This window comes from Protopterus annectens, chromosome 13.part0 (genome assembly GCF_019279795.1).
Source record: "Protopterus annectens isolate FY-2018-M chromosome 13.part0, PAN1.0, whole genome shotgun sequence".
In the NCBI taxonomy this organism is placed as follows: domain Eukaryota; kingdom Metazoa; phylum Chordata; order Ceratodontiformes; family Protopteridae; genus Protopterus; species Protopterus annectens.
Window position 1 is genome coordinate 166,302,254 of NC_056747.1, and position 14,300 is coordinate 166,316,553.

At 38.1% G+C, this 14,300-nt stretch overlaps 1 protein-coding gene across 1 annotated transcript in view; it reads left to right on the top strand.

Annotated features, from left to right (window-relative positions):
• HAUS8 (HAUS augmin like complex subunit 8) overlaps positions 1–14,300 on the top strand; it is a 792,482-nt gene that overhangs the window by 295,875 nt on the left and 482,307 nt on the right. The window contains exon 7 of the mRNA XM_044054770.1: positions 9,450–9,511. Coding sequence (XP_043910705.1) covers positions 9,450–9,511 — 62 coding nt within the window. The remainder of the gene's footprint in view (positions 1–9,449; positions 9,512–14,300) is intronic.

Sequence of the window (14,300 nt, forward strand, 5' to 3'; positions counted from 1 at the left end):
CTAATAAGGCAAAACAACGTACCCAACACACTAGTCATAGGCAACTCTATAGTCAGGCAAACTGATGTCCCACTCACCAGGCTAAACAAGGAGAAGGTTACTGTCAGCTGCCTGTCAGGTGCCAGGATCCGCCACATAACCCACGCACTCAGGTCACTCCACAACAAGTACAAATATGACTCTGTCATTGTCCATGTTGGTGTGAATGACCTGAGACGTACCTCCCTGGACTACATGAAAAGAGACATAGAAGAGCTCTCCGATTTTGTAGCCAAGGCAGGTATGACCCTAGCCCTGAGTAGCATTCTGCCATCACCCAGAATAATGCCGCAGTACAAGGACAAAAATGATTGACTTCAACAATTGGCTAAGCTTCTGGTGCCATTCTAAAGGGATCCAGTATCTGTCTGCCTGGGATGACATGGTCGACAGACCACGATGCTTTGCCAAAGATGGCCTGCACCTGTCACCCCTGGGATTCCGGATACTGACTAAGGTTCTTGCTGCCCCTATAGTGCCTTTTATAGGCAAGGTTCAAGTGACAAATTCACTGTAACAGGCAAGCAAAAACTGAGGGTGATGCTACTCATTGCTAGAAGGCTAAATCTTAAAATGCTCTCACTCGAGGCACTCCTTAAAATGGGGAACACCGATATCTGTGCAGTGGCTGAGACCTGGTTCAAGGCTCCAGAGAGCACCCCTGCACTACCAGGTCGATAACTCAGACCACACTTTTCGGCCATGTAACCTGGACCGGAACACCAAAGGCGGAGGTGTGTCCATATTCATTAAGGATATCCACACCTCCAGGCAAGTTGTCATCATAATGCAGCCGAGGTTATCCAAGTGCAACTAACTCTGGCAAAACTGCAATCCAAATTGTAGCTTGCTACAGATCACCCACCATGCCCCAGAATTCCCACTCCTCTTTTCTTGATGTACTGGAAAATATTAGGGTTCAACCAAACACCCTAATAATGGGCGATTTCAACTACCCCACCATTAACTGGGAAAACTACTCATGTACCAACTCTTTCGCTCAACGCTTTCTGGAATTCATAAACTCCAATGCCCTGGATCAACTTATCCACACCCCCACCAAGGGCAACAATATCCTAGATCTAGTCATTACCAATATGAGTGACCAGTGTTCCACACCTGAAGTCAACGCCTCATTGGTCCGATCGGACCATAAGCTAATTGCCCTAGATATCCACATCCTGCCTCCAACCCCCATTAAGAAAACCATGGTAAAAAAATTCTCCAAAGCCAACTTCATGCTTCTTAAGACAGAATTTGTGAACTTCATGACACCCATGCAGATGGACAATACAGTTATGACTACTAAATCCTACACAAATGCACTTTATAAGCACTTATATGAGTGCATGGATCGTGCTATCCCAAATAGAGCCAAGACGCTATCCTCCAAAAAAAAGGAAGTCAATCTGGTGGTCCCCTGCCATAAACAAACTGTACAACAGCAGAAGAAACTCTTGCAAAAGAGAGTAAAATCCCATGAGTGGAGGAGCTCCCTGGTCAGCCTCAGTAAGAAACTGCAATCCCTGATAAAATCCTCCAAAGCTAGTTACAAAAACAAAATCGCCACTGATTCTAAAGACAACCACAAAGCATTCTATAGCTATGTCAAGAATCTCAATGGCAACACTCAGATCTGTTCTGCGTTACAGCACAATGGTACTAAATATACAGACCCAACTGATATTGCCAACATCCTGGCAGATAGGTTCAGTGCTAACTTTACCCCCCCTCTCACCCCCTAAAGAGCCCATCTCTATACCAGAAGAATGCAAAGTTCCTGTAATCACGGCTGCACAGGTAAAAACCACACTCTCCAAAGCCAAGAACACAGCATCCATGGGACCAGACAACATCCCAGGCTGCGTTCTACACGAACTACAGAACGAACTGACACCCCACCTAAGTACCATGTTCAGTCATAGCCTCATCTCAGGCTTTGTGCCTGCTGAAGGGTGCACAGCAACGGTTATCCCACTCCACAAGGGGGAAGCCACCACGGACCCCGGGAACTACCACCCCATTAGCCTGACGAGCCTGGTCTGCAAGGCCATGGAACGTATCATCATGGAACTTATAAACAAGGACAGTGGTAATCTCCAAACTCTGGATCCCACCCAGTTCAGGTTTGTAAAAGGTAGATCTTGTCTCCTAAACCTGATAGACTTCTTTGAAGCAGTCACCAAAGCCATTGACAAGGGTAAGGTGGTTCACACAGCCTATCTAGATCTTGCCAAGGCTTTCAACACCATCCCCCACTCTGGAATTATAGATAAACTCACTAAACTAGGTATAAATCCCTATGTCACAAGATGGGTTGCCAACTGGCTCACTGACAGAACCCACACTGTGAAAGTAGCAGACTCCAAATCCGACTTCAGACCAGTGACAAGTGGAGTACCACAGGGTTCAGTCCTGGGTCCTCTCCTGTTTGGTATGTACTTCTCTGAAGTACAGGCTAACATAGAAGGTCTTTGGCTAACGAGTTTCGCAGATGACTGCAAACTAGGAGCCATTATCGAAACTCCTAACGATGTGGACATCCTACAAAAGGGCCTCACTGAGACAGATGCCTGGTGTCAAAGCCATGGCCTCAAGCTCAGTGCCAAAAAGTGCACTGTCATCCCCTTTGGTAAAAACTCTTTACCCATGAACTACAACATAGGCGGTAGTATACTTATCACCGAAAGTGTGATAAGGGACTTTGGGACACAGGTGGACAGTAGTCTCTCCTTTAATAATCACATCGCCACAGTAGTCAGGAAATCCTTCTACGTGGCACACCTCATCACAAAAAGTTTCTCATCCAGAAAAAAAGAGGTCATTGTTCCCCGCTACTCATCACTCATTAGACCCATTATAGAGTACAACACCCTTTTTAGTATGTACCTCACAAGACATCTACAACAACTGGAAAGGCCGCAGAAATACCTCACAAAGAGGATTACCAGCCTCAAACAGATGCCGTACGCAGACAGTCTCAAAAAACTCCAGCTTTACTCCGTCGCATATCACCTACTCTGAGGTCATCTCTGCTTAACATACAAAGCTTTGTCAAACCCAGAGCTATTGGACATGCTCCACTTAAAGAAATCCCAATCCCTCTGAGCTACATGCTTTAGGGACCTAAACCTTGTCACCACAATAAACACAACATGCCGGAGGGATAGATTCCTGTCCCAGAGACTTCCCATACTCTGGAATAAACTACCTATCTATATCAAACAAAGCTCCTCATTAGCAATCTTGATGATTGGATGGGAAATAGGAAATTCACCCCGGGGATCACCTCTGTGGCTCTGCTCGACAGTGGCACAGAAAAATAATTTTCTTGAGTGGCAAAAGCCAGGGTACCTTTTTTGGCTGGGCTTGTATAGGCCCCAGGGCCGATAGCCTAGTACCTACCTATGAACCTATGAATTTGACAAAGAAAGGATTTCAGGATGGATATTCAGCTGAATGTCTGGGACAAACGGAAAGGGAAGTAATTCTGCTTGCTAGAGGGGCTCCAATACTGATAAAAGTAGGGGGAAAGATAGTAGTAGTAGATTTCTGGTAGTGAGGGGCTTGTTGGCAAATGTGGAAGGTTACACTAACGTGCATTTATATTCCATGAAAAAATGCTGTTATGGAGCTTAAGAAAATTTTTGAAGAAATAATCAGCTTTCTACAGGGAATGTTACTTAGAGGTTGTGACTGGAACTTGATAGTAAAGATATATCAGTCAAACTTTGAACGAAAAATATAACCGGGGGAAGAGTTCTTAGAAATTTATGAAGATGTTTGGTATGGAAGATGTGACGTCAGTAGTAGGAACTCTGACATAATTCACGTAGTATTCCTTAAGGTACAGTAACTGGGCTAGACTGTATAGAAATTACACTTCACAGGATCTTGTGCATTTACTTGAAAGCTTTGACACACCTCCAATAGCTGTTTTAGATCATGCAGAGATAAAAACAAAGTTAATGCAGGGTAATGAAGTAAAAATAAGACGATGGCACTTTCCAACCTACCTGTTGAAAAGAGAGGAATTTAAGGAGTGGTTAGTGGAAATTATTTGAGATTTATTAGAGAAGATAGAAATTTCTTCATAAGGAATAGTCAGTGAGTGGGATAACATGAAAATGGAGTTTAAAATAGGGTAGAAATAAAAGAGAGTTGAAGTTAGGTAATAAGAATTATTTAGAGGGGCTGACAAAGTTTCAAGTATGGCAGAATAACAGGAGTCTAACAGAACAAGTAGAGGAGCAACAGCAGAGCTCTACAGAGAAAATAAGGCAGTATTTGGATGATATCAATTTAGAAAGATTGCTGTTATGCATTTTTTGATAATAATTCCAGAGCACAAACACTTTTAGCACAGCCACTTAAGCAACAGAAAGAAGAACGGGGTTATTGTCAAACTTGGGGGGACTATGACAAGAAAAATAACCACAGATCCTATAAAGGTTTTAAAAGTATTTAGGGATTTTTATGAAAATTTGTATAAAATATTGCAATACGGAAACCAAGAAAGGGCACAAATAGAAATAATTTCTGAAAAACTTAATTATGCTAATATTAGAGGAAGTTGAGGCTCAACAACTAAATAGCTAAGATAGGAAGAGATGAGATAAAAATGGCGATGAATAATCAATCAGTTGGCAGGGAATTCTACAAGTACAGATGGTATTCCTGTGGAAGTTTGGTAATTAGGAAAGAAAGTAATAAAGATCTGGAAGATGTTGTTTAATAGTATTTTAAAAGGAAGGGAAATACCAACATCCTGGAAGAAAGCTGTGTGGTGGCTGTATTACCCAAAGAGAGTAAAAACCCATCAGACCCAGCCTCATATAGACCCATTGCAATTTTAAACCATGATGATAAAGTGTTTATATCTACACTAGCTAAAACTGGCAAAGGTTTTGCCAGAATTGATCAATGTGGATCATTGTGTTTTTTGGAGGGGGAGAAAAGCATTTGACATCATTAATAGAACAATGATGGTACAGAGGGAAGTAAAATGTAAGAAAATCTCTGTTGTTGATGAGTCTTGTGTAGAGAAAGCATTCAGCAGAATAAGATGGGATTTTATGAGTAGGGCAGTGGAAACATTTGCACTCTAATATTATAGTAAGGTTAATTAGGAAGATATATGAAGGATTAGAGACAAGAATTAAAGTAGGAAGGTTCCTCTTTGATAAGTTGTGTTTTAACATAGGAACCAGGCAGAACCTCTTTCCTCATAGTTATTTGCTTTATATTTAGAGCCACTGTCAAAGAAAATAAGAGACTCAGAAATTCAAGGATATAATTTGTATGGTAATTAAGAAAAGTTGGCTTTATTTGCAGATGTTATTATTTTGTGCTTGATAAATTCAGAAAATGGCATCTTAGTGTGGGACATTTTAAGACTGTTTCAAGCGTTTTTGAGATATACAATTAATGAAGATAAAACAAAGGCAATAACTGTAAACTATGTACCCACACATGAATTGGTTCAGCAGTACCCATATTAATACAGGTATGACAAAATGAAGTATTTAAGAATATAGGTTAAAAAGGATTCTTTATGTCAGGCAGGGATTTGTGGGAAGAGACTAAACAAAAGATAATACAAAAACTGAGCGACTGGAAGCTTTTGCTTATGGTTATAGATAGTAAGCTACAAGCAGTAAAAATTTTTTTTGTCCCTTTAGTTTTATATATGCATATCAAGCATATTTTTATCAGCTAGAGGAAAAGTTATGGACAGTAATTAATAAGGAGTTGGATGAATTTATCTGGGTGGGAAAGAGGCAAGAGTTAACTGAACAAGGTGGTTTAGGATTACCTAATTTGAAGAGATATTTTGGAGCTACACATTTAAGGCTCGTATACATAACACAAGCAGAAGGTTATAATTCAAAGTGGAGTGGAGTGTATTGAATATAAGGCTCCTGTCAGAAGAAAGAAGACACATAATGTCGAAAACTCAAGATGATGAAGCGGCTTTTAAGCAGATTCTTTCCCTGGGAAAGAAGTCGCTTAGCCGCTTCCGTCATTTTGCCGTTTTCAGCACTGTAGTGCGATCTCGGAGTTGGTATATTTAAGTAGGGGTGGTGTGGGGGGCGAAGCCCCCCTCACTTAAAATAGTGTGTAGTGTGTGTTTTTGGAACAGCAGATTTTTTCCCTGGGCAAAAATTTGTTGTTCTGGCTGTTAGCTGTTTTTTTGTTTTCTTTCTTTTATGGTCGATATAACAGCGTTCGATCTTTTGATCATTTGCTGTTATAACATAGACCCGAATATAATACCCTATTTGGCATGTATCTCTCCAAACACATAAAACAACTGGAATATCCAAAGAGATACTTCGGTAAAAGGATACATGACATGTTGTACAGGGGCCAACTCAAAGTCATCACTGTACTCTTGTTTGCTGTTGACTCCTAAATGATGGCCTGCATCAGTCATATAAGGCATCCTCTGACACAGTACTGATAGATTTACTGCACATCAACAAATCAAATAGCATCAGAAATACTCAGTTTAGGGATCAGTTTGGAGGGACAGGTACATCTCAAAGAGGATACTGCTACTCTGTAATACACTCCCCGTCCACATAAAATTAACTTCAATCATGTCCATATTCAAGTGTAACTTGTATCTATGAATGGGTAACTCAGAATTTGCTCTATAACTGCCCCCTGTACTACTAATGGACATAAGCTCTTAAATGTTTTATCCCATGCATGGGCCCCCTCAAATTATTTATGGAATGTTTCCAGTTGTTTTCGTTAGGGGTAATGCATCATTTTTGACCACAGGATGGGTAAGGTCAATTTCTAACCAAATGAGAGAGGTTAATTAGAGCACAAAAAGGGAAAATGGCTAGTCTTAATGTGGCCCACAAGGGTAGCTAGCCTACTACTTCTCTATGAACCTGTGACAAGGGATGATATTGAAGCAGGCAAGTAGTTCAAGAAGTGAAGGACAGAGTGGGATATTGGATGCACATCCTTAAGGAGAACAGCCACCATACAGAATATTATATTCATAAAACTGATGAAAGCTAACACATGAATGAAGAAAGGATATTTTGCCAATGGGATGACTGCCAGTAGGGGTACAGAAAATAAGCAAGAAGGGGTAAAATTTATTGGAGAAAACTGGCAAAAGAACCAAAGTATTGGGAGCAGATAACCAGAGAGGAAAAGGTAATAGAGTGGGATAAGGTCAAGAAAATGTTTGGAGTGCAGGTAAGAGACTTATCAGAGTATAGGCAAAGAGAAAGGGATAAGAGAGTCCTAAGCAAAATACCTGCTATTGTAGAGGTTTTATTCAAATGTAGAAAAGAAACAGATGTTAAAAGAGTATAATTAGTAGAGCATGTAAAATATTTTATGATAACTGTAAGAATCAATCCAAGAAGGTTAGAAAAGATTGGGAAGACAAACTGGAAAAACATTTACAAGGCAGAAATGGGAGGGCGTATGTATGGCTCCCAAGTATGCAACAAAATCCAAAAGATTTAGGATTTTTTTTTTTGCTTGGAAGAGTATGCATAGGTGTTTTTATACCCTAAGCAGATTTCACAGAATTTTTCCTCCAGTAGATAAATGTTAGAGGTGTGATGGCGAAGAAAGAAGTAACTCAGAAAATGTTTTCTGGGAGAGTAATGAGTTGTCAGATTTAAAGAAAGATTCCCTACAGAGTGCTTTTGTCAGAAATAATGGAGAAGCAAATGGCTGCAATTAAGGAAGTTTTTCTTTTGAGCTAGGACTTAGGACCCACATTGCATAGATATTAAGTTTAATTCTGTTGGCTGCCAAAAAAAATCCAATAACTAGAAAACAGATATCAAAATCTAAACTAATTGTATTTGCAGTATTGAATATTTTAAAAGAAAAAAATGAACTGGAAGAGAGGGATCTTTAGAAAGGGGAAGGAGTAAGTTACATAGAAATAACTGGAATTTGTGAGTATGGTACATACAAAATAATGTTCAGTAAGAGTGAGATTCAAGAGAAAGCAGGAATTGAGTGATTTTATGTAATGTTGGACTGAAAAACAATTATTGTAAAGAAAGAAAACTTGTCCTGTATAATGTGTGTAAATGGAAAAAAATGTTAATATGGTTTGTTTTATTTTCTGTTTGTGTGTGCGCCTATTTTTAAGTGATATTTTAATAAAAGTATTTTAAAAAAGATGGAGATCCCTGCGAAGTAAAAAAGCTAAGCTCCCCGGAGGACTGAGATATCCTCTGGCAGTAGATCTGTGGTATCCACATGGATACCCAGGAAGATCCCAAAATGGCTGATGATTTACTGAGTTTGTTGTACTTGCAAGTATTAATATTTGGTGTAAGCACCCAAGGTTAGAAAACTAAAAAAACAGTTACACAGTACTGTCTTAAAGGATGTGTACTGAAGTATATTTTGCTTCTCTTGTCAATACCCATACCCATTAAAATCAGTAATGTCTGGTTTGGGAGAGTGGATTGTCTGCTTTGTTTCAGGGATGAATACCTGCAGTTCTGCAGTGGGGCTAATAAAGTGGCAAAATCAGCTTGTCCCACTGGACATTGCAGTGAAATTTGAGATCATAGTCAATGATTACCACTGGGAGCAGGGGTTAAGACATGGATTACTTCCAGAATGCTCCACAAGTGTCTCCTAGTGAACAGAAGCTTAATGCAGTGTGCTGTTATGACCCTGTTTGAGGTTGAGGCAGAGCTTTCTTTAGGAAAACGGCTACAACTGACATAATTTCCTAGTGAGATAACTATGTGGTGCTGCACAGTTGCAGTGACAGTCAGAATGTATTGGGAGGTCAACTCTTCTGCACTTGGGTAAGTAATTCTGCCTGTGAAGCCGTTAAAACCCTGCAATCCTTATATAGACAGGATGTGGAAGCAAGAATAGACTGTCTTGTTGGAAGTGCCAGGAAAATAAATCCCTAGTGCCATTTAATGTGTTGGCCATTACTCTGCTGAGTACTTTGTGTTATTATGCTGTGCACAAAGAGAATGGATTATTGCTCCTTTCCACAAAAATTGCAGTCAAGGGAGAACAATTAGCTTTTGCTGGTTGGTGGTATATGGCTGGCCTGATTCAGAAATTGCTTTTCTTGAAAAACAGTAGTTGCAGCATGAGAACCTGAAAAATAGACTGTGTAAATCTGTTATCTGTTTTCATGAAGCTACACAGAAAAGTTAAAAGTTCTCCATCTAATGTTATTTCCCTGATAGATGGCATTTATGTGTTTAGATGTGCATACGTGTGTGTGTGAAAATTATATATATATATATATATATATATATATATATATATATATATGTGTGTGTGTGTGTGTGTGTCTGTATGTGTGTATTTTCTCAATAATTATAGTTATTCAGCTGTATAACTTACACATTTTCTTTGTTTCTTTTTCTTCCTTGTTAATTTAGCTGAAAACTCTTCTGTTGCCAAGATAGATACAAGTGTTCCTAAAATAGAACCAATTACACCAGTAAGTGCACATCTTTTTTTCATGAAGATGTTTATGGCATTTCACAAATATTGTAGTAGGAATGAATCTGACAGTTTTGTTCCAGTCTGAGTTGCATTGTTTTCAAAAATGTTAGTAGAATTTACTGCTGCAAGTAAATATGTTTGAGAAACCCTGTAATTTTACAGTTTAAGACTTAAGTGCTTTACAGAAAAAAAAAACTAATCAAATGCACAAGCAGATTTTTACACAGGAAGAAAAACTAGTTACTATGCTTCATATGTTTTTTTGGAAATCAAGGAACAACAGGCACATAAGAACACAATTCAGTTTTTAATCAGTTATATACACACCGTACCAGCATTTAAGAAGCTGCATAGATGCAGCTGTATCCAGCAAGAACAAGTGCAGGGCAAATCCTCATAGTAGAACCATAATATCAACAAGGTTTATAAAAAAAAAAAGGAAAGGATTTTTGCCAAAAGTAACAAGAGTAATTCCCAGAATGTTAGAGCCATTGTCACTAAAATAAACAAATAACTCAGGAGCTTAATGAAATTCACCAAAGCAGAGTTTGAGGCTAAAATAGCTACCCAAGCCAAGGACATGCAGAAAACATTTTTTAGTTATGTTTGTAATCTCAAAAGCACAATGCAACAGTGCAGTGAGCTGATTGTGAATGATGTTATCTACACCGAGGCTGAAGATACACTGACCCTACTACCTAATAAATTTAAGCTCTACCTTTACCCTTCCCTCCCTTCCATCTGTCCCTCAAGATATACCTGAAACGTGCTCATCTCCAGCTATCACACAGGACCAAGTCCTAAAAGTGCTATCAAAAGCTAGAAGTACTGAAGGACTTCCAAGATGGCTGCATATTGAGTAATGGCTTAATTTCAGCTCTCCCAGTGTGAAACCTGAACCTCAGAATAGAGAGACAGTAAACTTGCATTTTGGGGTAAATTTCAGTAACTGGCTAATAAGTACAGTACCTGGATGCCAGTAAAAAAGAAATTCAGAGAACCTGAAAGAAAATCAGTCACAAAAGGTGAGGAAAAAACGCTGACTGGGAAGAGTTATGCAGATGTGCAGCAAAAAGCAATGCAAGCTTCAGCTTTGTTGCAAGACATGACTTCAGTAACCTAAAGGACAAGATATGTTAAGTGTACTCAGAGCTGATTAAAGTAAACAAACCACTGATGGAATATATCAAATAATAAAAGGCTGGAAAAAATGGAAGAAGTTTTAAATAGATATTCAGATGAGGTGATAAAACTGCAAAAATCAGAGATCGAAATGAAATATGAGACTGCTCAAGAAGAGATGATTAAAAAATAATAGAATTAGAGAACAGAGCACGTAGGAATAACCTGAGATTTTAAAATCACTCCAAAAAACTGCAAAACAAATTAACTAAAGCTATTTAATTATCCAAAGGTGAAATATCCAGAAACACTTTTGTCTATGACTAGACTTCTTCAGACTAGATGAAAACATGAGATTTTCTTTTGTACCAGAGAAGCTGTAAGAAACAGATTGTGTTAAATTTATGAAAGCACAAATAAGCAACTGGACTGGTATTCCACAGCAGGAGTTGTTAATTGAAAGGGCACATTGTGTATATGCTCCACACCTGGCCAGGAGAAAGCAACCTAGACCTTTAATAGTAAAGATGCAGTCCTACTAGCTGAAGGAGTTGATTCTATCAACACTGTGGCGGAAGGACAAAGTACTAAATGTGGGAGACAGTAGAGTGTTTGTGAAAAATGATTACTCACTGTACACCAAGCAGAAGAGAAGTAAATGTATTCCACTAATCAGGGAATGTCGAGAAACAGGCATGAGATTCAAGCTGCTGCACTCAGCTATTTTTAGAATATTCTTTCCTGATGGGACAAAATTATTTTTTGAGGCAGACCATGCTAAGGAGGAAATATAAAAGTTTGTCTAACAAAAAGTGAGTTATGAAACAGAAGGAGATTCTGCTTCTTGTACTTCTAGTAATGAAGATCACAGAAAGAGTGCTAGTGAAACCTTTTCCAATATTTCAATGGAAAATGCTTGAGAGACAGAAAAAAAGCAGAAGAGTTGATTAGAAGTACGTTGGAAGTGAAGCAGAGACTGGATTTGGGAGATGGAGATCAACAGGAATAAAACTAGCAACTTAGAAATTGATAAATAAATGTGGGATTGCAAAACAATAATTATATTTGTGAAACATTGTAGAACAAGAAAACCTTGGAAATATTGGACTTTTTTTGACTTTGTTAAATTTGTAGGAGACTCTAAAGCATATACCCTTCTTCATACCATTAATGTTTGGAATAACATTTAGGAGGTGAAAGCGGAGGGAAAGAGTCAATTTTAAGTAAAACACAATTTTGTTCTTAATAGTGGTGTTTTGATAATGCATGATATAATTTGCATGCTATTAAGTATAGTCTTCTCAGTTTTGAGTGTATTTTTCCTCATCCTTTTCCCTTGTTCATTTTTAAGAAATGTAGGCACTGCAGTGTAAAAAGAAAGAAAAGTCTGGTGAAAAGAGCAGAATAGAACAAAAATGTGCTTTTTTCACTCTTGCATATCAGAATGACTGGATTAAGGCCATTGGCTTGATCTATTAACAAGTTTTAAGAGAAAGCAAATAAATAAAAAAGAACATTGTCTAGCAAATAAATGAGTGCTTGTAGAAGCAACTCTGTTTCTGGTTCTCATATCTCCATGGAGACTATCTGATAAAGAGCAATAAAACAGAATACCCATTTATTTCAATAGCCAAGAGATATTTTTTTCTGAAAGTATGCAAGTGTTTTCCTACTCTGGGAGAGTAATAAAGATAAGGCAAAACCAAATAGCACTTAGTAGAAGCTTAGGCTGTACCATGTATATTAGCATGGATAACCTTCCTTTTAAGTTAACCCATGCCTATGTGTGTGTGGCTGTCAGAATGTGGCAGTTCCTTTTAGGAGGGTGAAACTTCAATATTTGAAGATGTACATAGTTTTGTGTGTTAATATTAATTTAACAGGTTTTAGGGGTGTATTGGGAGTGTTTTTGAAGGCTTTCAATAAAATATTTTTAAGATGTGACATAGGCTGAAATGGATATGGCAAGAAACAACTCTATAAAAGATCAACCTGCTAAACATTAATGTATGCATGTAACGCAAAAACTGGAACTAGACACTTAAAACCGTGTTATACATAAAAGGTGGGAATAATAACATTTTAGCATAATGACGCTTTTTATATTGTCTTTAGATGTAAATGTTCTCACCGATATATACAAAAAAGAAAGAGTAGTAAACTATATTTAAACATGTATACTGCAAATGGATACGCTATGGGAGATGCAGTTGGAAAGAAATGATGTGTGAATTTGATAAAGAAAGGTTTTCAGGGTGGTTTTCAGTAGAATACCTAGGACAAAGGAAAAGAGAAATTATTTATATTAATTGCAGGAGGAGCTCTAGTAGGGACTGAAGAGGATACAAAATAATAATGGTACACTTGCAGTATGAAGGGGCTACTGGAAGAGGATTACATTGGCATGTATTTATATTCCACCTATAACTGCTGTAATGGAGCTCAAGAAAATTCTGGGAGAAATTATCAGCTTTCAGCAGGGAATATTACTTATAGGTGGGGACTGGAACTTGATTTGCAGCAGTGTAGATGTATCTGGGGAGCCCAGAGGGGAAAATAAAACAAAAGAGGGTAGATTTTTGAAGAAATTTATGAAAATATTTGGCATGGAAGATGTGAATTCAGTAGTAGGAGTTTGGATTGAATTTACATATTATTCCCCAAGATACAAAAAATGGTCTAGACTGCACAGAACATATATTTCACAGGAAAATCTGCATTTAATTGAAAGTTTTGTTATGCATCCAATAACTATTTCGCTCACCAATAATAACTAAAATAAAAATGCAGGGTAGTGAAATAAAAATGACAGTGGCGCTTTTCCACCTGTCTGTTGAAATGAGATCTTTGCTTGGAAGTGTTTACATAGGGATTTTTATACCACAGGCAGACTCCAAGAATTTTTTTCTCGGGTGGATAACAAATGTTGGAGGTGTGATTGAGAAGAAAGAGGTAATTGAGAACATATTTTCTGTAAGTGTAATAAGTTGGCAGAATTTAAAAATTCCCTGCAGACTATTCTATCAGAAATAGTTGGTGAGCAAATTGGTATGACTAAGGAAATAATGTTTTGAGCTTGCCGAGTCTAATTATGGTGGCTGCCAAAAAAGCATTTACTAGGAAATGGAACTCAAAGTCTAAACCAATTGTACTAGAATTAGTGAGTATAGTGACAGGTAAAACAACTGGGAATGGGAACTTTAGAAAAGTGTAGGAACAAATTACATAGAAAAAGAAATGGAAATTTTGGGAACAATGCATACAGACAGGGAATAAGGTTTAAATGAAGGCAGGATTTGAATGAGCTGTGTAATGTTTGCCTGACAGTGACTGCGTAGATTTTAAGTGATGTGTAATGTTTGCAACTAAAATTATGTCAGTATGGTTTTTCATTTATATAAATGTATGATTGCCTGTGTCGTAAGTGGTAATGTAATAAAGATGTTTCTTGTTTAATAAAAAAAGCTAAAAATGCTGCCTCATTGGGTCCTCACAATATCCCTTGATTCAGTTTAAATGACATTAAGAGTAATTTAGCCACACCACTAACAACACTGTTCAGTCTCAGCCTCCATACTGGTTTTCTACCAAGCTAATAAAGAACAGTTATACTCATTCCCCTGCATAAGGAAGGGAGGGCTTTCCACAGACCTATTAGTTTG